Here is a 20,078-nt window from a genome sequence, read left to right on the forward strand (position 1 = left end):
GATCCTAGACTGACTGTGCATCACACAAGTGCTTTACCACTGGGTTATGTCCCGGCCTGGGCTAAGAATAATACAATATGAACAGAAATCGGTAACAATCTTACTAGTACACTAACCTGTAGAGCTTTTCGAAAATAAACATATCTGTTAAAGTTGTCACAAGCCCATCGGTGTCTTTGATGTCTTTCTGCAGCCATGGTAACTCAAATGCTGGTCGTCTTATTGAAGGATCAGTGATTTCCATCCAGATTTTAAATTTCTGTTAAGATAAGAAACCTGTCATTAAACTTATTTCTTGCCACATTTTTTTGATTAATTATACAGAGAAAAAATGATATTGGACAAAACAAAAAAACCAGGGATGTTTATAAAAAATAGGTGTGTGTGTATTTTACTGTGAACATTCATCATCGAAGTACAAGGACAGGAACAGTTTCTGAGTTGCTCAAAATTCTGAAATTCTCCAAAAATCCTTGTGGTTTTTTATCCCTTAAACTAAGTATGTTAACTCAGTTGGTTTGAATAAAATAATTACAACAGTTCTTCAGTTACATTTTCTTAATAAAACAAAACTGAAAACATATGTGTAGCATCTATGTTTTAAAATACAGTCTTACCTTTCTCTTATTGTCAAAGTATTTTATCAGATCTTTTGTGATTTCAATCCTGAAAATTTAAGTTGATTACCTGTTAATATGCTACTAAGAAGCAGAGTTAATACACCAGTCAAAGAAAACACTAATGAGCAACGTGAGAAAACAAATATTAAAAAATCTTAAATTTCAATAAAATAAAATTAGAAACAATAAGCTTGAATATAAAACAATCAATTATTGTTCTAATTAAATTATTATGAAGTTGATGTTTATTGTATTGTATTACAATATGTTGTATATTTGCATTATACTGTGGTCTATTTAGGGATAACCCTACTGTGCTTTCCGATTTGCGGATGTATATCAGTGGTTTTACTGTCGCAAATTTAGTAAATTTTGTAACTTTGCCACTGTAAAACCACCGATATACGTTGTTCATTTCTGACATAAAAACGTCTCAGTATTTAATGACTTCTGTATATGAACGCTACAGAAATTGTCTTCATGAAATCATTACAAAACAACCCTGTTCTTTGCTTAAGCTATGACGTATTTGCGACCGGTATAATGGTGATTTTACCACCTGAAATTTTTAGTAGAGATCCAATCAGATTCGTTCTTACAAATGTGTTGAATGTATTATATTGTATTGTATTAAAATTAATGTCCGGTACTCTTAAGATAGTAATTGTATTGTAGTGTTGTGTTCTGTTGTGTTGTGTTGTGTTGTAGTTATTGTGTAGGGTTATGTTGTGCTGTGTGTTGTATTGCAATGTATTTATACCTGTCATTATCTTCCTTCAAATACTTATCTCGGACAGCCTGCTTTAGCTCACTAAAGGCAAACCTAAAAACCAAAATCCAACATGGCATTACTATATATTTTAATGAAAAAATGAATGAATGAATGTTTAATGACACCCCAGCACAAAAATACACATTGGCTATTGGGTGTCACAAAAGTCACACTATATATTTTAAAGCTGCAGTCAAGTCTCATCATATATGACATTTATTACTAATTAAAAATATAAATACAAATACAGTTTTAAGAAACTTGTGCATTTTCACTATTAATGAATATTTATGGAAATCTGGTCACATCATTATTTGTTTAAATAGGGAATAACTGGTTACTGTCTTAACCTTTAGACTACTGGATTAATTTTTAACAAAAACCACGTTGAGTGGGTACAAGTTTATAATTTTACTCACATATATTCACTTAAATGTTTTATAAATACATGAAATAAAGTTCATATATGAATCGGTAAGTATTATTTTCGTGTCTTTTTTGTAATTTTTATTATTTTTAGATCGGCTAATGGTGATTAAAATTAGGCAAAAAATCGAAAAAGTTGCATTTACTTACGGGCATTTGTGGCCAGCTGTCCAGTATTTATGTCCATTATTTCCGATAACAGTGGTTTTCTGACCAGAATTTTTTTTTAAACCCGAACTACGATTCATATTGCAATATTTGGTAATTTTCGTTGTTGGTAAAACGATCAAATTTATTATCAAATTAGCTGTCACAATCGGCTATCGATCCCTGAAAATGACCGCGACGTGCCGCCATTGTTGTCAAGCGAAAATACTTGCCGAAAACCACTTTTTGAACTCAAAATTTCAAGGTATTTCCAATTGAAAAAATCAAAACAAAAGCCACCATTTTGAAAAAAAATCTTTTTTCTTTTATTATATTTCCGTTTTCGGTGAGTGTCGTGTTCAAAACGGCGGGAAATATGAATTGGGGAATGCACTGTATACAGTGTACAGTATGTCGATTGACGTGACGTCGGGCGAGATATCTCGCCTGCAGTAGTCAGAAGGTTAAGATATCAGCTTTATCCTGCGAAGGTTAGAATGGCGAATGCAGGAAAATCGTTATTTATTCCAGTTTGTGTACGCAAATCGAGTATTGTCAACCTAGCAAGGCTTTTGCAGTATGACGTCATACAAGATACATGACGTCATTATTTGTAAGATGCTAGCTACATTCTGCCACATTAAAAAAAGTGTTTTTAAACTCTAATTCATAAATAAATATACATGTTTTGTATTGTTATTGCAAAACTAAAAGTTATTTGTATTTACTGTACTTCAACCAATGATTTAAAGAGTATGTTTATTGAAAATCTAATCTGAAATACTCCCGAGTCAAGTCGGGCTTATGTCATGTGACCTATATTTTTAGTCAGTGACCGAAAATATAGAGATTTATCATCCATTAAAGGTTTTTGTAGGAGATATCGCTGGCACTATAATTTGCGATATCTCCTGCGATATTCTCCGCAGGAGATATCGCTTCTTATAATCTTGATTGGTCAAAGTTTAATCACAAGATAATGTTTTGTTACGTCACTGTGTTTGTTTCAGCGCTAAACCTACCATTAGTGACATCACGCCACTGCCGTTCTGCTAGTTAAATAGGAATATTAAGTGTCTCACATGACGTAAAAAAATAAAAGTGGTTGCTAATGCATGGCTATTTTTACTATCAATTAGAAGCATTTTTGGATGAACATTCTAACAGACAGGATAGCACAAACAACAACCTCTGAAATAGCAGTTAAGGAGCATTGGTTGAAATGAGGAAAATCATGAGTATGTAAATGTGGGGATAAGGAGAGGGTGGAGGGGGAGGGTCTCCTGGACCGAGATGCATTAAAAACAAATAGAAATTTCCAGCGTACAATTAAGACACAAACTATATTTATTCACCCAAGTAGTCCTGAGTGGTTGATGATAAACTTCTCCATGGCAAAGTGAAGTGGTGCCCAAACGTGACTAGGTATGTCAAGTATTTCAGTGATCTCTGTTTCAGACAGCCCTTCATGGGCCACATACAAGGCACAGAAAACCTAAAATAAACAAAAAGGATCATCATTAGCACACTCATAGAGAATAATAAACAAGTTTCCAGTTATTATCAAATTTATGTCCTGAGTGAAATAATTTTCAACTGTCACGAGCCTTTATTTTCAACACACATGCACGTACATGTATAGACATGATATAAACAACTTTACGCACTGTTCTGAGTATTGCTAGAATTGTGTAATTTAATCATGTTCATAGATAATTTTTTAAAACAAAAGTTCTCTTTATTCTGGTACAATTGTGTGTGTTTGCCATCATATTTAGTACTGACAAGGTCATTGGTTTGTAAGCATCAAATCATCCAATAGTATTGTTCGTTAGACCAATGCATGATAATTTCTCAGTAAGATATTATGATTTTTATTTTCCCTGTTATGATTGCCTGTTGGGGTAATAAATAAGCATACGACACAGGGGGACAAAATTTCAAATTCGGGCAAAATAGTACAGATATTCAGGCAAAACGTGCTACCCTCAAAATTAGTTGTAATCCATGTAGAAATGCATATAGTGATTCTTTGCATTCATATATAGCTGTTTGGTAGTAACACTAATATGAATAACTGTTGTTAGCCAGATTTGGGCATTTTGGTTTAATTCAGGCAAAAGCTAGCCTGGCCCCTTACATGAATGGGAGCCCGTACTCCTATAAGCACACTGATATTAGTGTCTAGTAGGTACTGGGTTCACATCACAGTACGGCCTCTCATCCAGAGGGAGCTTTTAATGAATTAATAGGGAAGTTTAAGTACACAGTACCAACATCTCTCTCACTTACCACTAATCATTAACAACTAACCTCTGTACTAACAGACGGCCTACATAGATGGAGTATGTGCCCAAGACAGTGTGCGTAATTACACCTTGACTGGATATAAACATGAAAATACAGTGTAATGGGGGAGGGGGGGCCCAAAAACCATGAGTCACTAAACAGGTAGACATTTTTTTGGCAACATGTAAAGGACAGAAAGCCTAAAATTGTAATTCAACCACCATTAATAGGAACTATGGTTGATTAAACGATGTTGACTGGTTCTTAAAAAAATAACCACTTTTATCTGCAGTACATTAGGGATCAAACTGATGAAATCATTAATATGACATAACAATATTGGAAAATTTAACCTGGTGTGGACACATTTAAATTTAGCAAAAACTTCATAATATTCTTTAAAAGATAATCTTTTATTTATTTCACTAAAACTTTGTATTAATATGTTAAAAGGCAAAACATTAATAAGAACTTGCAAAAATTTTAAGCAATTAAAAAACAATAAAAACTTATAAATACCTGTTTGACTAAGTTCCCTGGATATTCTTTAACATTATAGTCTTGTTCAAGCCTTTCTAGGTATTTCTGGAAGAGTTCTTGGACACTGATAGAATAAATGCAATGGTATTAAAAAACATATATCACAAGAATTATAAAGTCTGAAAAATACCAGTGAGTGGATTGTCACAGTAATGAACCCACACAAAACCTATCATCTAAACAATATATTCAGCAGCACAATAACACAAAATGCAGATTTGAATATAATTATAACAGTTTTAGTGATAAAACGTTTACTTTATAATGATGTCCCCGAGACAACAATACAATACAATACAATACAATACAATACAATACAATACAATAACTTTATTTCCATGTTCATATATGTATAATAAAAACATAGTCTGGTTGACCAGCAAAAATAAAGTACATAAAATATTAATAGCTAACATCAAAAAACTAAACTACAACTCTATCTAATAAAGTACATGTAGTGTAACAGATTCTATTGTCTTTTGTCTGATCTTCGGTAAATTAAAATAAATATTATTAAGTGGCAGGAGGTCTAGTTAGTAGAGTAGTTTGTGCTGTGTCCAAATCTGAGCAGAGTTGTGCGAATATAATGACTTGTGTTTTAGGGCAGTTGATGATATAATAAACAAATTCGTATTTATTTAGTGTTTGGAATATTGGGAATTCTTGTGCGAGTGTAATAAAATATTTTCTTCTGTTCGTTTCTAGCTGTTTGCAGTCCACGAGAAAATGTGTCTCATCTTCCACTGCCTCTTTGCAAAGCTTGCAGAGTCGGTCTTTTCTGAGAATATTGTGATACCTGCCTCTTTTGATTTCGAGGTGGTGTGCACATATTCTAAGTTTAGTTAAATGTCTTCTTAGGTTACAATTATTTAATGTTTCGAGGTATAGGGCAAATTGATATGGTCGTACTATGTGTTTATAATATAACAGTTTTTCAGAGTCTTTTAATTTTTGTTTAAAGTATTGCCTGTAGTTGTGTTGTAGTTTTTCAGTTACTAGTTTGTTGAGTGTTTTCTTGTTCTTTGGTGTAGTGCTAATAGCTGTTATGTCGATGCAATTTTTCTTAAGCATGTTTGCTGTGTAGTTGTGAAAGCTGTTTTTGTTATTGTTATCGAGTAGCTTGCTGTATTGAGCTGCATCAAGTAGAAGTGTGCGTTCTTGAGGTATATTTTGTAGGTGTGCCCAGTAGTTTATAATTTTCTGATTTATTTCATTTATTAGTGGGCATCTGCCTAGTTCACTTTTACATGCAATATTGGTTGTGTTTCTTCCTACCTGTAAGTTGAATTTGCCAAATTTTATATGTACTTTTTCAAATAGTTCCATTTCTAAAATGTCTAGTAGTTTATTAGGGTCATGTATTTTCATCTTATTATTTAATTAAGTGCCCCAGATTTCACAGGATCGGTTTGATTAGGGTGTCGAATAGTTTGTGTTATATCTGGGGAGGTGGAGGTGATCCAGAAAAGGTTTTTTGGAGTCTGAATAGGGTTTTAAGTCCTTTAGTTGCAAGATCTGTTTTGGTTGTACTAAGTTTCCATTAGTGTTAAGGGTACAGCCCAAATAGATATATGTGTGTGTCTGTTCGATTTGCTCCATGCCGTACTGAAATGCTACATGTTTTGGTTTTCCTTTCTGGATAACCATGGAATTTGTCTTTTTCAAGTTGACTGATAAGTGCCATTGTTGGCCATATGTGTGGAGTTCATCTAACGCTTTTTGTAGACCTTTTTGAGTCTCTGATACAAGTACTAGGTCATCTGCCCATAATAAATGCGACACTCTTTCATTTAGTAGGTGGGGCGAGTGGCAGTCGCTGGAGAATGTCATATCGGCTAAATATACGTTAAACATAGTGGGACTTAAATTATCTCCCTGTTTCACTCCTACTGTAGATGGGAACATGTCAGTTATTTGATTGTTAATTTTGACGGCTAGTTTGGTTTTGCTGTACATGGATTTTAAGATCTGAAAGAATTCCCCGCCAATACCCAGTCTAAGTAATTTAAGGAGCAAGCCGGTTCTCCAAACAGTGTTGAATGCTTTGTGGAAATCAATGAAACAGAGATAAAGTTTGCTTTCTTTCTGTTCAATGTATTTGTTAATCAGCGTTTTTATGATAAAAATGTTATCTGTAGTTCTTCTATTCTCTCTAAACCCAGCTTGGTTGTCTGCTATTAGGTTTTCTGATTCAGTGTGACGTGTTAATTGTTTATTTAATATGGAGGAGAATATTTTCCCTAGTCAGCTGGTAATGGTAATTCCCCTATAGTTGTTTGGGTCTTGCTTAGATCCCTTTTTGTGTATTGGTGTGATATAACCAACTGTCCAAGAGGACGGTAGTATCCCATACTGAAATACTGATTTAGTTGTCCCGGGAATCATACACTTACTCATACACGAAGATTACAGTAATAGTGTGTGAAAAATATTTTTTAAAGATAATTGTTCATTTACATGTGTTAAATTGAGTTTGATTTATAGAAGACTAAGGTTTTGTTCTATTTTGTTCCTCCATGATGCAGATGTCTGTTAATACATAGTAATGGAACTATGAAATCTAGGTTATACATTGTTAAGTAACTATACTATGCTAGTATTCACTAGTATACTAAGAGAAAATGTACTCCATAAATATTTCCATAAACATGTCTATTACTAGTGTTAGCTAGTACATAATAATGGGACTATAAAATACATAAACATGTCTATTACTAGTGTTAGCTAGTACATAATAATGGGACTATAAAATACATAAACATGTCTATTACTAGTGTTAGCTAGTACATAATAATGGGACTATAAAATACATAAACATGTCTATTACTAGTGTTAGCTAGTACATAATAATGGGACTATAAAATACATATACATTGTCGTGTACAGGGCTAGCTCTGGGTTAACACTAAGTTTCGCCAAATTATCTATTAAACTTCAAAAATGACAGAAAGCCAGTTATTTTTGATAAAATTATTTCCCCAACTTAAAATAAGATTCGCCAGTTATTTTTAAAATTCACAATTGGCGAATTTGGCAACTGCCAGAGCTAGTCCTGTGTGTATCTATATATACTAAAAGGTGTACTCAGATAAACATGTCTTTAGACATACACAAAAATGGCTCTAAATATATGCTCTATATGGTTTGTATCTATTATGTACTGTCATGAACCTGTATGATCAAACACAACTACTTCTAAATTTCTCTCTGTTCATACACACTATGGCACATAATATTCAAGCACCAGCGGTACTATAAAATGCATATATGTTGTCATGTAGATATATACTGAGAAAATCTGTATTCAGATACACTATTTATCTCCCGTACACATCTCATACACACGTTACTACCATATGTAAATTGTGCATACCTGATATACATGTAACAATGATTGTACACAATACACTTTTCTTCAAGATACTGTTTGTGTTTACAAAACTAATTTCTAAACATGCAGGTAGTAGACTTACCCATTTGCAGCTATTAGTGAATCGATTTTTTTATCCAACAATGCAAAATAGCCAAACACCGCCAGCTCCTAAAATGAACAAAAAAAAGCTAAAAGGAATTAATTACTGATTTATAAAGTATGTAAATTACAATCTGACATACTGGTGCATTGAAAGCTGTGTTACTCAACTCCTTTAATGCTAATATTGGCTGGCCCACTGACTGATTTCTCATTCAAGCCATGACTTGTATATCAAAGGCTTTGGTATGTGCTACCCTGTCTGTAGGATGGTGCATATAAAAGATCCCTTGCTCCTAATGAAAGAATGTAGCTATGTGTCAAAATCACGAAATGTTTGCAATCCAATAATCAATGATTAATAAATTAATGTGCTCTAGCTGTGTCATTAAACTAAAACAAACTTTAACTTTACTTTGGCTTGACACAATGGTTTAGAAAGGGTGAAATATAGCTTAGTGGTTTAAGTGCTCATCTGAGGTACGATAAGTCACAAGATCGATCACCCTTGATGGACTCAAACCTGTTAACCTTTAGTCAAGAAAAAGTAGATGTGTGTTAAAAAAGTGGGCAATTTTTTAATGTACACAATTTAACACAAAAGTTTTTTTTTAAATTATTACATTAAGTTATATGAACACTACATAAATTTGTGTATACCTGTCAACCTTAGATCTTGGCATTAAAAAAAAAGAAAAAAGAAAAAGAGAAGAAATTAAAACATAAAGTCAGGAAAACAAATTTCCATATTTCCTAATTTCAAGGGCCATAACTCTGTCAAAAATGGGTAAATCACCATGAAAGCCAAACATGATCTATAATAGTACATGAATGATGAAGCTATATACAAAGTTTCAGCTAAATACCACAAGGCATTGTTAACAAAACACATTTGTAAAACTGTATGTGGGACAGATTGATGGACGGAACGGCAGACAGATGGACAGACAGACAGACAGAAGGACGGAGATGGAACCTACAGTCCCCTCTGGTTGGACCGGTAGGAGACTAATAACATTCACCTGGATAGTACTAAAGGTAAAAACAATGATCATTTCTTACCGACATGACGATTTTAAGAAAGAGTGGGTTAGATGTATGTTCTTCATTGATGACTTTATCCAGCTGATGTTTGGAAAATTCTTTGCCAACTTCATGTAGGGTTTTCTGAAATGAAAAATTAATATTAGTGAAAAATGTTAATCAAAATTTTAAAAATGTATTAATGGAGTTAAATGCAAAGTAGTTAAACTGACAATCAGCAGGGCTGAAAAAGTACAGAAAACTTTGCAGGGTCTTGAAAAAGATAAGAGGTTACTATGAATTTTTCCATCAGAGAATATATACAGGTTAATGCCTTGCTGTAGAAATTTAAATAAATTCAAACACATTTTTAAACAGTAGAGAATGAACAGACTAGAGAAGGAACAAATACAATATATAAATTAAGCTTAAAAGGTCAGATTTATAATATTTAAACTTGAAATACAGATTTACAATGTCTTTTTTTGCACTTACAATTGCCATTTCTGATTTTGCAGCCATGTCCAATGGTTGTATTTTCAACTCTTCAAACTGTCGTTTTTCAATCAATTCTTCCAATGATGTTTTATCAGTATCAACAGTTGCCACTATGATAGATACACCACTTGGAAAGGTCTCATGAAGCCAGTACAAAGGCTATAAAAAAGCTTAAGATTATTTCTTTTCAAGTCATGTATATTAATTAGGCCTGTTAAAGTCACATTAGCGTTTGAAACTAAAATTACTGATAGTAGATATCTGTTAACATAATTAGCTAGTTAAGAGATGTAACCAAAAAAACAACAACTCAAAACAACTAAATCATAGATCACATTGTGAATGAAAATAATATTCTTGATCGAAAATAAACGGATGAGTTGAGATTATCTCCCCTTATGGTAATATTTCTAAAAACATAATACAGAAAAACAGTTAACAATTGATTTTTGGGAACACAACTTTAATCAATTTACAATATTGAAAAAAAGCCCAGGATTCTGAAATTATGTGTAAATTATATTATCTGAATGCAAATCTTAGCAACAAATTCAGTTCTTAGTTCATATTCTGGTCTCACAATTTTTTTTTTAATTAAATGATAAGACTTACTGTCACATACCTTAATTGCTTTTCCACCTTCTTCAACTTTGTCCAGCCCATCAAGTATGATAATAACCTTTTTTCCTTGCTGTGAAGCTTTATTCAAACTTTTTAACAAACTGTCCATTAATGACGTAATCGAAGTGTCCAATTTGGTTTCATCTAGCAAGGACTCCTTTTCTGAACTCTTTTCCTCAGAACTATGCAGAGCATAATCAACTTCTGTGATTAATCTTCTTAAAATGCTTTCTGGTTCTGTAGATGGAGAGTTGCTCTTTTTAAATTTATAACTTGAAATTAATTAACCCATACATAACTATTTGCATATTTAGCTAGGAATATCAAAATTGTAATGTGCTTTCACTCAGCATAAACAAAAGATTGCTTTTTTAATAATAGGAGGTTTGAACATTAAATTGATATAAGTACCTTAATTTCCGGTATCTGAACTGACAATCATATGAGGGCATACATACATTTAACAATATTCCACCAGTGAAGTGATAAGACTTACTGTCAACAGCACAGCCAGTGAAGTGATAAGACTTACTGTCACTACCAACAGCACAGCCATTGAAGTGATAAGACTTACTGTCACTGCCAACAGCACAGCCATTGAAGTGATAAGACTTACTGTCACTGCCAACAGCACAGCCAATGAAGTGATAAGACTTACTGTCACTGCCAACAGCACAGCCAATGAAGTGATAAGACTTACTGTCACTGCCAACAGCACAGCCAATGAAGTGATAGACAAGAACAGGTGGGTCGATAGCCTCTTTCACTTGCTTCACCCACTTACACAGCAGAGCAGATTTACCAGATCCGGCCGTTCCTGTGATGACAACGGACTTATTATCATCTGAAAATAAAAACCATCACATTTTAGAATTTCTATTAGGACTGCCCCAGACTGATCATATGATGTGAGGAATTTTGGCCATTCTGTTTATGTTCCCACCACTTACATATTAAAATTTCATTTAAAACATGTGACACTGTCTACAAAAGACATTACAGATGTGGCATGACGTATTTGTTTTGTTTAATGACACCACCTGAGCACATTGATTTAATTACTATTTTTTTAAACATAGTCTGCCCAGTGGTAAAGCACTCACTTGATGCACGGTCTGTCTGCGATCGATCCCCGTCGGTGGACCCATTGGGCTATTTCTTATCACAGCCAGTACACCGTGACTGGTAAATCAAAGGACATGGTATGTGCTATCCTGTCTATGGAATGATGCATATAAAAGATCCCTTGCTACTAATGGAAATATGTAGCAGGTTTCCTCTTTATGACTGTGTCAAAATGACCATATGTTTGACATCTAACAGCCGATGATTAATAAATCAATGTGCTCTAGTGGTGTCATTAAACAAAACAAACAAAATGTCTGCAAAAGACAGTACAGATGTGACATGATGTCATTCACAGAAAATGTTGATTAAAATGATGTCATATGGTTGTTGGAAACGTCATTAAGATGCACTGTAAGCATTTGATATATTATATCAAATGCAAAGTTTATTTAAATATTAGTGGCATACGTTATTTTGTGATGAAATGATAGTTTGATAATATTTTAACTGTTTAAAATACTATCTTTTAAATACCGGTATAACTCTCATCGTTATTACATGTTTAAGATTGCAGTTATTGTAGTATATATCTTTGAGAACAAATATTTATACATCATAATTTTATGACCACTGGCTATCAAAATGTGTCCAAAAAAGACAAGAGGAGGAACTAAATATTTGTTCAATTATGCATGGACATATTTTAAAGTACAGTTACCTGAAGTCTTAAAATATAGTTATTCTGTGAGGTGAAATCTGTTCACCAAATATCAAAATAGCTGTTATTTAGTATTCCTTTCTCTTCCTTTCCACAAGTTTATTTTAGTTTCAACCAGCCCTTAGAATTCATGGGCATAGGAAGATGCCAAAAAGTGTGGGGTACACACATACATATATATATATATATATATACACGTATATAAATACATGTAAAAATATATAAAAAACCATCACTACTGCTACAAAGTGGGGGGGCACATTCCCCCCTTGCTCCCACCCACGTACTTCCTATGCCAATGGAATTGGTATATAAAAGACAATATTTGTACTGTACTGTTTATGACATAAAAGACCTCTTTCTGGGTGCGTAATCTCTCTCGTGCTTTACTCACTACTAAGTAACCACAGCTAGTGAAACCTCTCAAGACCAGACCCTCTGTAAACCAGAATTCCCTCAAAACCGGACATCCCTTTTTAAAAACCAGGACAGAACTTAAATCTCTCTAAACCGGATCCCTCTTAAAACCAGACATTTGTCTTGGTCCAGGGGTGTCCGGTTTAGAGGGGTTTCGCTGTATAGGCCTACAACTACACTCAGATTACTAACGGGCACTGAGTACTTCATCAAGCTGTTTGAAATAAGTGTCTCCTCCAACAAACACCATCACACGACTTGCTATAAAGGCATCATGTTCAGCCAAAGCTGTTGCCCGAGGTGAAAGATCTTCGGACATTGCCAACACCAGAAGAACCTCGGTGAGATGTTTCATTATTGCTTCAAACATCAGTTTTGCTGCCTAAAACAAAAGAAACATTTGGTCAGATAAACTACTTACTTCTATTTTAAAATTTTATATTTATTGTTAATTGTATTAATATACCTAACTTTGTTTGACATCAAATGGCTGATGTGTATTTGTGTGTGGTGGGGTTTTGTTGAACTGATGTCCATCAAACCACCCAGCCTTGATGATTTAGGCAGCACACCACCATTTGTCATGTTGTTACTTGTTATAGCAGCTTAATATAGTCCAGTTCAGGAAATAAATCCTCCTTAAAAAAAATACTAAAAAATTCTAATATACGTTTTGAAATCTTTCTTTGATGTTTACACGTAGGTTGACCTCTGTAGTATTTAAATAACCCACTGAGTTGTCCGATACCATAAAGAGGTAACAGCTTCCACTACTGTTGCAATGTAGCTTCTAAACATCCTCTAGATGGAAGCCCATTGTAGGGATAAATCAAATAAACTTGTCTTTTTATAGAAGGGTAAATCAATTCCCTTTATTATTCGGGGGGGGGGGGGGGGGGGATTAATTTTTCTGTTTACATTTAGCCACTATCAAAACACAAAAAAGTAATATTATGCTGTTACCAAGTTATCATTCCCACTCCAAATACTTACATCATGGGGGTGTTTATAATCCATGTGTACACCAAGAGTCTGAAAATAGAAATATTCAAGTTAATGAAATAAAATAAATGAGGGTTTACGTCTTCTGAAGTGCATTACAAATAATCTATTGTTATAGGTCCAAGGAAGTGAAAGATCTGGGCTCAAACTGTAAGTGGATAAAAACATGTTAATCCATGTATCTGTCAAAGCCAAGTTTACATAAGGTTTTCTCGTCATTCCCCTGACGTCAAATATAACCGTAATTAAAATGTGTTGAGTGCGTCGTTAAATAAAACATTTCTTTCTTTCGTCATTCCCACCCCATCCCCTCATGATAGAAATATAACCTATATATTCTGCTTTGTAACAAATTGCAACACACTGATTACTATAACGAGTTTATTTATTTAAAGATGTACAATTCATCTGCTAGAACCAAACACCATTCAAACACAAATGATTATATATAAAAACTTTAAGAACATGTTGCATATTTTATGTGTTGTATTACTACTTTTAAAGCTGCAATTTCAATTATTTCAGACCTCACATTTTAGGGGGTGCTATCACTGTTGCTCTCCATCATTCCCAAGGAATTAGTTCTTGTAGAGTAATTTTTAGATTAAAGGATTAAATATGTTCAATATGGTAATATGATAAAAGGCTCCCACATATTCTAATTTAACAATTAAATCACTCCCCTCAATTTTTTTCACCGTGAGGTCTGTTATTTAATCAATGACAAGACCATATAATTTTTGTGCTTACTGTCTTTGCCATTCTTAAATATCATTTGACTATATTTGCTACTCTAGGTTACATAAAAAATATTATTCTCCACTGTATCACTCACAACTGGGGCACTTTTCCACTGTTTTGCATTACACCATATTAAAAAAGACTTGTACAGTACATGAAGGCAGTTAAAACCGTAATTGTATTTGTACTTTTCATTAGTAAATTGTGTTATAATATGAGTAGGTGAGATTGCAGCTTTAACAGTACACAAAAAATAATGCATACTTTGCCTGTTGTATTGTGCACACTTACTATGCCACTATTAGGGCTGTTCTAGAATCATTCACATGGCAGGGTTTTTGTACAAAGGGTAAAATTACGTACCCTAAAATCTTGAAAATAAATGGATACATTTTAATAATTTTTAGAAATGTTATAGTAAGAGAATTGCAGTTTAAAATGTGTCAATGCAATCTCCAATTTCAAACCCATAACCACTTAGATGGGATCCTTATGATCTGTTTTGATTTTATTATGTACCCTCAAATTATTTTCTAGCAGAAAGGCTGCATTGGTAGGGGAGGGGGAGCGAGGGGAGATAAATGTGTTATATACATGTATTCACAACAAAGTAAAATTTAATTTAAACCAAGTATGCATAATGAAAAAAACATGTGCATGCCCACCAGGCATAAAATAATAATTACGGTATCTCCGACCCATAAACCATGTGATCGGTTCTCACGCAGCAAGCCACAGTATTTTGAATTTTATGGGTTACAATTTTCTGGTTTTGTTCCCTATCAACCGGCCTCAGTAGCGTCGTGGCAGGCTATTGGTCTACAGGCTGGTAGGTACTGGGTTCGGATCCCAGTCGAGGCATGGGATTTTTAATCCAGAAACCGACTCCAAACCCTGAGTGAGTGCTCTGCAAGGCTCAATGGGTAGGTGTAAACCACTTGCACCGACCAGTGATTCATAACTGGTTCAACAAAGGCCATGGTTTGTGCTATCCTGCCTGTGGGAAGCGCAAATAAAAAATCCCTTGCTGCTAATCGGAAGAGTAGCCCATGTAGTGGCGACAGCGGGTTTCCTCTCAAAATATGTGTGGTCCTTAACCATATGTCTGACGCCATATAACTGTAAATAAAATGTGTTGAGTGCGTCATTAAATAAAACATTTCTTTCTTTGTTCCCTATCATTATTGGAACTCAAAGGAAACTGTTTCAGTAAGCATGGTAATGGTGGATCATATTACATGATAATGGGTAACTGACTTACAGTTCCATGATTTTTCCAGTATGTTATCAATACGTGTACCATCCTAGCTGTGGGATGATCCATATAAAAAATCCTTGGCTGCTAATTGGAAAGAGTAGCCCATTGCTTGACGGCAGCAGGTTTTCACTCTCATTATCTGTGTGGTCCTTAACCACATATCCAACGCCATATAACAATAATTAAAATTAGTTGAGTGCGTCATTATTTAATAAAACATTACTTCCTTCCTTCTGTTAGCAATATGCTACTGGCAACAATATTATTCCGTGAAATTCTGTAGTTTGTGCAGGCCTCAAAAGAAAGATTACACGAAAATAATACAAACTTTGTCTTCTGTAGCTTTAACTCTCCTCTTCAGGTCATTCATCAGTTCAACTGCTTGAGGACTTTCTGCAGAAAACTTGTATACCATCTTCTTATTATCAGTTCTCTCCCCTTCTTTTTGCATTGCATCATCATATTCCTAAACAAATATTCAATTACATGCCAATGATTACGCAATGTTCTGTAGTGCTAATTATATAACATATATGGACATTTTTACATTGAGATTCAGAATTTGTCTTCAAAACTGGGAATAAAAACAACACCAACCTTCTGAAAATTGCCTGAACACTCGTTTTTCAATCAAACTAAATTTATTACACCAGCTACATGATCCTGACAGGTTGCACAAAAAGGAAATAGGCTATCTGAATTGGTTTTTGCATAACCCATAAAATAGTTTATGCAAATTTCCAATTTTCAGAGACCTGCTAGATAGTATTTGAGGAATGGTGCCAAAGATCGGAATCTGGCAACATAAGTGATAAAACCCTGACTTACCTTGCTTCTGAAGAGGATACAAGCTGGTAATGCACCAGGGTTATTGAGGTGTCCGTGTAGGTACTCCAACTCTGTGACACTCTTTCCACGCACCTTATGCAACCATGGGTATTGTCCAACGGCATTGTCAAAATTATGTTGGAGCACCTCATCATCAGCACCATGCCAACCATAACGCTGCAATAACAGATCAGTATTGTAAACAATAACATATAAACATACACATATCCAAATGATAATGCATTAGTCTAGTTTTATCAAAACAGATGGAGGTAGTCACAATATGCTCTAGAAAATAGGCAAATCAAACTCATATTTATAATATGTAAACATATACATAAAACATGAATCTCAGACTAAATTTGTTTTCCCTTCTGGGTTTTGTTTTAAGGCGTGTAACTTTAAAATAAGTTTATTAACCTAATAATACTGTCAAGATTGATAAAAGCCAAACTGGGTCTTGGGGGCTATTCAGGCAACATATTTAGAAGCCATCTTAGTGCTATGACAACCCCTGCAATTGCCCGCGGCAATCAGCAATGCCGTGGAGATTGCCGTGAATTTTTTCGTTTTCTGCTGCATTTTTTTTTGCCGTGGACTATATTAGATTTTGTTTTCAAGATATATTTTTTCTTTATTGTTAAAAATAAAATATACTTTGTTAACTGAAAACAGATTAAAAGTAAATATTAAAACAGTAAAAAAAAAAAAAAAAAAAAAAAAAAAAAATTTAACGACACACTCAACACATTTTTATTTACGGTTATATGGCGTCAGACATATGGTTAAGGACAACACAGATTTTGAGAGGAAACCCGCTGTCGCCACTATATGGGCTACTCTTCCGATTAGCAGCAAGGGATCTTTTATTTGCGCTTCCCACAGGCAGGATAGCACAAACCATGGCCTTTGTTGAACCAGTTATGGATCACTGGTCAGTACAAGTGGTTTACACCTACCCATTGAGCCTTGCGGAGCACTCACTCAGGGTTTGGAGTCAGTATCTGGATTACAAATCCCATGCCTCGACTGGGATCTGAACCCAGTACCTACCAGCCTGTAGACCAATGGCCTACTACAACACCACCGAGGCCGGTATATTAAAACAGTAACTGCACCATTATTACTAAGTATCTGAATCTCAGTGTCATCGGGCATGATCGTAAATACATGTAAATTACCAGCATTAAGCGAGTATCAACTAGGTCACTGAACTCTGTTTACTGTTCATAGCACATGCATTGCAGGGACCACTGAATTGCAGGGGGTGGGTGGGGTGACTATGGTGCATTACAGGTGTTTTATTTTTAGTAAAATGTTTAACATACCCTCCTACAAGTCACTTGAAGTGTTATGGTCAGCCTGATGATGAGATATTTGTAGATATACATACATATATAGAGAGAAATCGTTCCGATAGTTTAATCATAATGTCTGCATCATTTATATTTGCAAAATATGCTACCCTTTTCTGGTGCCGAGTGGCCTAATAAAAAAAATTAAAAACTTTACCGAGTTACTTGGGCATGAAAGGGGACATTTTGTCTTGGTGACAGATTTCCTAACAAAAATTAAGTCGTTATTAAAGAAAATTACTTTAATTCTGTATTGCATTAAATATATTTTGACACTTTGATGTAATATAATTAAAATATAAAGAATGAACTGGCATGTCACTGTGGACTGACTACCTTGTATATGATTAATTGTCATGCCCTTGCAACCCCATTGTTCTTGAACATGCACGTGTCATTCATGTGTTAACTGTTACATTACTTTTAATTGGGAAAATTGCTAAGACACATACCACTGCCTACGATGGTTTTATGATATTGTGGCCCTAAGATATCTCTGAAAATATGGGCCCTGATCATTAAAATGAGTGAGGGTGAGGAAGGACTTTCCTTTGGCACTGTCAATAACCCGAACTCTATGATAAGTATTTATAATGTTCTTTATAGGTGACAGTGCCAAAGGAAAGTCCTACCAAAGGTGATTGTTTAACACTATCCAGCAACCCACTTTTACTAGTCCACCATTGTAAACATCTACAGTCCGTTTTTTTGACATTTTGACATTTATTGAACCTCCAGCACAGCAATAAACATCAAAATAATAAATATTGTACCGGAGACGTTTATCTTGATGAACTACACTTTTACAAACCCTTGGATCCACAATTGACAATTGTTTTGAAAACCGTACATAACTCTTGACAGACATCACCTACCTCCCCCCTCATGTGTTATGCAATTGTAACATTTGTTGAACGATCCCCCCCCCCTTTATTTTTGATACTGATATCTATGAGAATCAATGACATTTCACCCCCAAGGCAGTTCGCCCCCAGTTTTATCTGTTTGTCCCATGTACCAGTTCGACCCCAAGTCGATTCGCCCTCAACTGTTTGCCTGTTCACCCCCAATTATTTGTCAGTTCGCCCCCAACTGTTTGCCTGTTCGCCCCCAACTGTTTGCCCCAAACTTTTAGTCAGTTTGCCCCCAACTCACAATTATTTGTTACTTATAAACAATTATTGTATTGTTTCTTTAGAGGCATGTTAAAGTGTGTGTGTGTGTGTGTGTGTGTGTGTGTGTTTCTTTTCTTAGAGGGGAGGCATTGATGACATACATAATAAATCTGTTTATTCCGGATTCTTATGAAAGTAAAATTCCATGTGATCTAAAAATATAAATCATACTTGCATCAAAGTTTGACGACTGCCAAATTGCACATCTAAAAATGCACATGGGAGTGCGCAAAATCACCTAAAAATAGGGTATGGTTACACTAGAGGAAGCTCGGCACATACAGATGGGTCCAGACCACACATTCACATTGACACAGTGGTATCTTTATAGTGGTGAACTGGTACCTTTGTAGAGGCGAACTGGTTATGCACGTGGGGGCAAACTGACATTCTATTTGGGGGCGAACTGACTGGGCAGAAAGGCCTGGGGGTGAACTGGCTTGGAGGCGAACTGGCACGGGGGCGAAACGTCTGGTACCCTATCTAAAACTCGCCTGTCCAAAGAAACCGATAAAAAGATCACTTCTGTCGAGTTCCCCTAGGCAGATATTTATAACCTGCGCACTTTCTGCCGACTCTCTGGTGATACCCCAACGCATGTCCACTGCCACAAATTGTATTCCACGCGAATTGCAAAGGTGGTGGATTTGTGGAAAATATTTTCTTGTCAACTCTTCCCTTTCTTCCTCCATACCATTGAATGGTGAAGAGAAAAAAATACGACATGTTCGAGGATCTTTAAGTCTAGTTGCAAATGATGTCATAATTTAAACTTAACACATCATCCAACTCTTGTATACATATGAAATGAGAAAAATGCGTCCCAGGTTACCAATATAAACATTTTTCCGAGTTGAAATACGGAAATAAAACTTTAGAGTTACCTCCCCTTGACGATTCGTGAACATTTTAAAGAACTCACTTCAGATTATTTATATGAAGGCCACATTAAAATGCCGCCTAAATGGAACATTCCTAACGTGTCTCTAAGTATGCTTATATCAGCTACAGAGAGTATGGCAAGCACTAAATTATTAAAGAATTTCAAGTCCAGTGAAAAAGATTGTATTGTCAATAAAAGAAAGAAATCTTTTATTTAACGACGCAC

At 34.7% G+C, this 20,078-nt stretch overlaps 1 protein-coding gene across 1 annotated transcript in view; it reads right to left on the reverse strand.

Moving 5' to 3' along the window:
* Positions 1-19,791, reverse strand: part of LOC121369717 (TPR repeat-containing protein DDB_G0287407-like) — a 41,200-nt gene extending 21,409 nt beyond the window's left edge. Inside the window, exons 1-15 of the mRNA XM_041494771.1 lie at positions 19,465-19,791; positions 16,441-16,617; positions 15,941-16,078; positions 13,605-13,643; positions 12,804-12,993; positions 11,109-11,252; positions 10,410-10,645; positions 9,785-9,946; positions 9,329-9,433; positions 8,268-8,335; positions 4,774-4,858; positions 3,321-3,460; positions 1,381-1,443; positions 618-666; positions 117-259 (exon numbers count right to left, since the gene is read on the reverse strand). Of these exons, the coding sequence (XP_041350705.1) occupies positions 117-259; positions 618-666; positions 1,381-1,443; positions 3,321-3,460; positions 4,774-4,858; positions 8,268-8,335; positions 9,329-9,433; positions 9,785-9,946; positions 10,410-10,645; positions 11,109-11,252; positions 12,804-12,993; positions 13,605-13,643; positions 15,941-16,078; positions 16,441-16,617; positions 19,465-19,734 (2,009 nt within the window). The 5' untranslated portion in view covers positions 19,735-19,791. The remainder of the gene's footprint in view (positions 1-116; positions 260-617; positions 667-1,380; positions 1,444-3,320; positions 3,461-4,773; positions 4,859-8,267; positions 8,336-9,328; positions 9,434-9,784; positions 9,947-10,409; positions 10,646-11,108; positions 11,253-12,803; positions 12,994-13,604; positions 13,644-15,940; positions 16,079-16,440; positions 16,618-19,464) is intronic.
* Positions 19,792-20,078: the final 287 nt, after the last annotated feature.

The sequence above is a fragment of the Gigantopelta aegis genome, chromosome 4, assembly GCF_016097555.1.
Source record: "Gigantopelta aegis isolate Gae_Host chromosome 4, Gae_host_genome, whole genome shotgun sequence".
NCBI classification, from domain to species: Eukaryota; Metazoa; Mollusca; class Gastropoda; order Neomphalida; family Peltospiridae; genus Gigantopelta; species Gigantopelta aegis.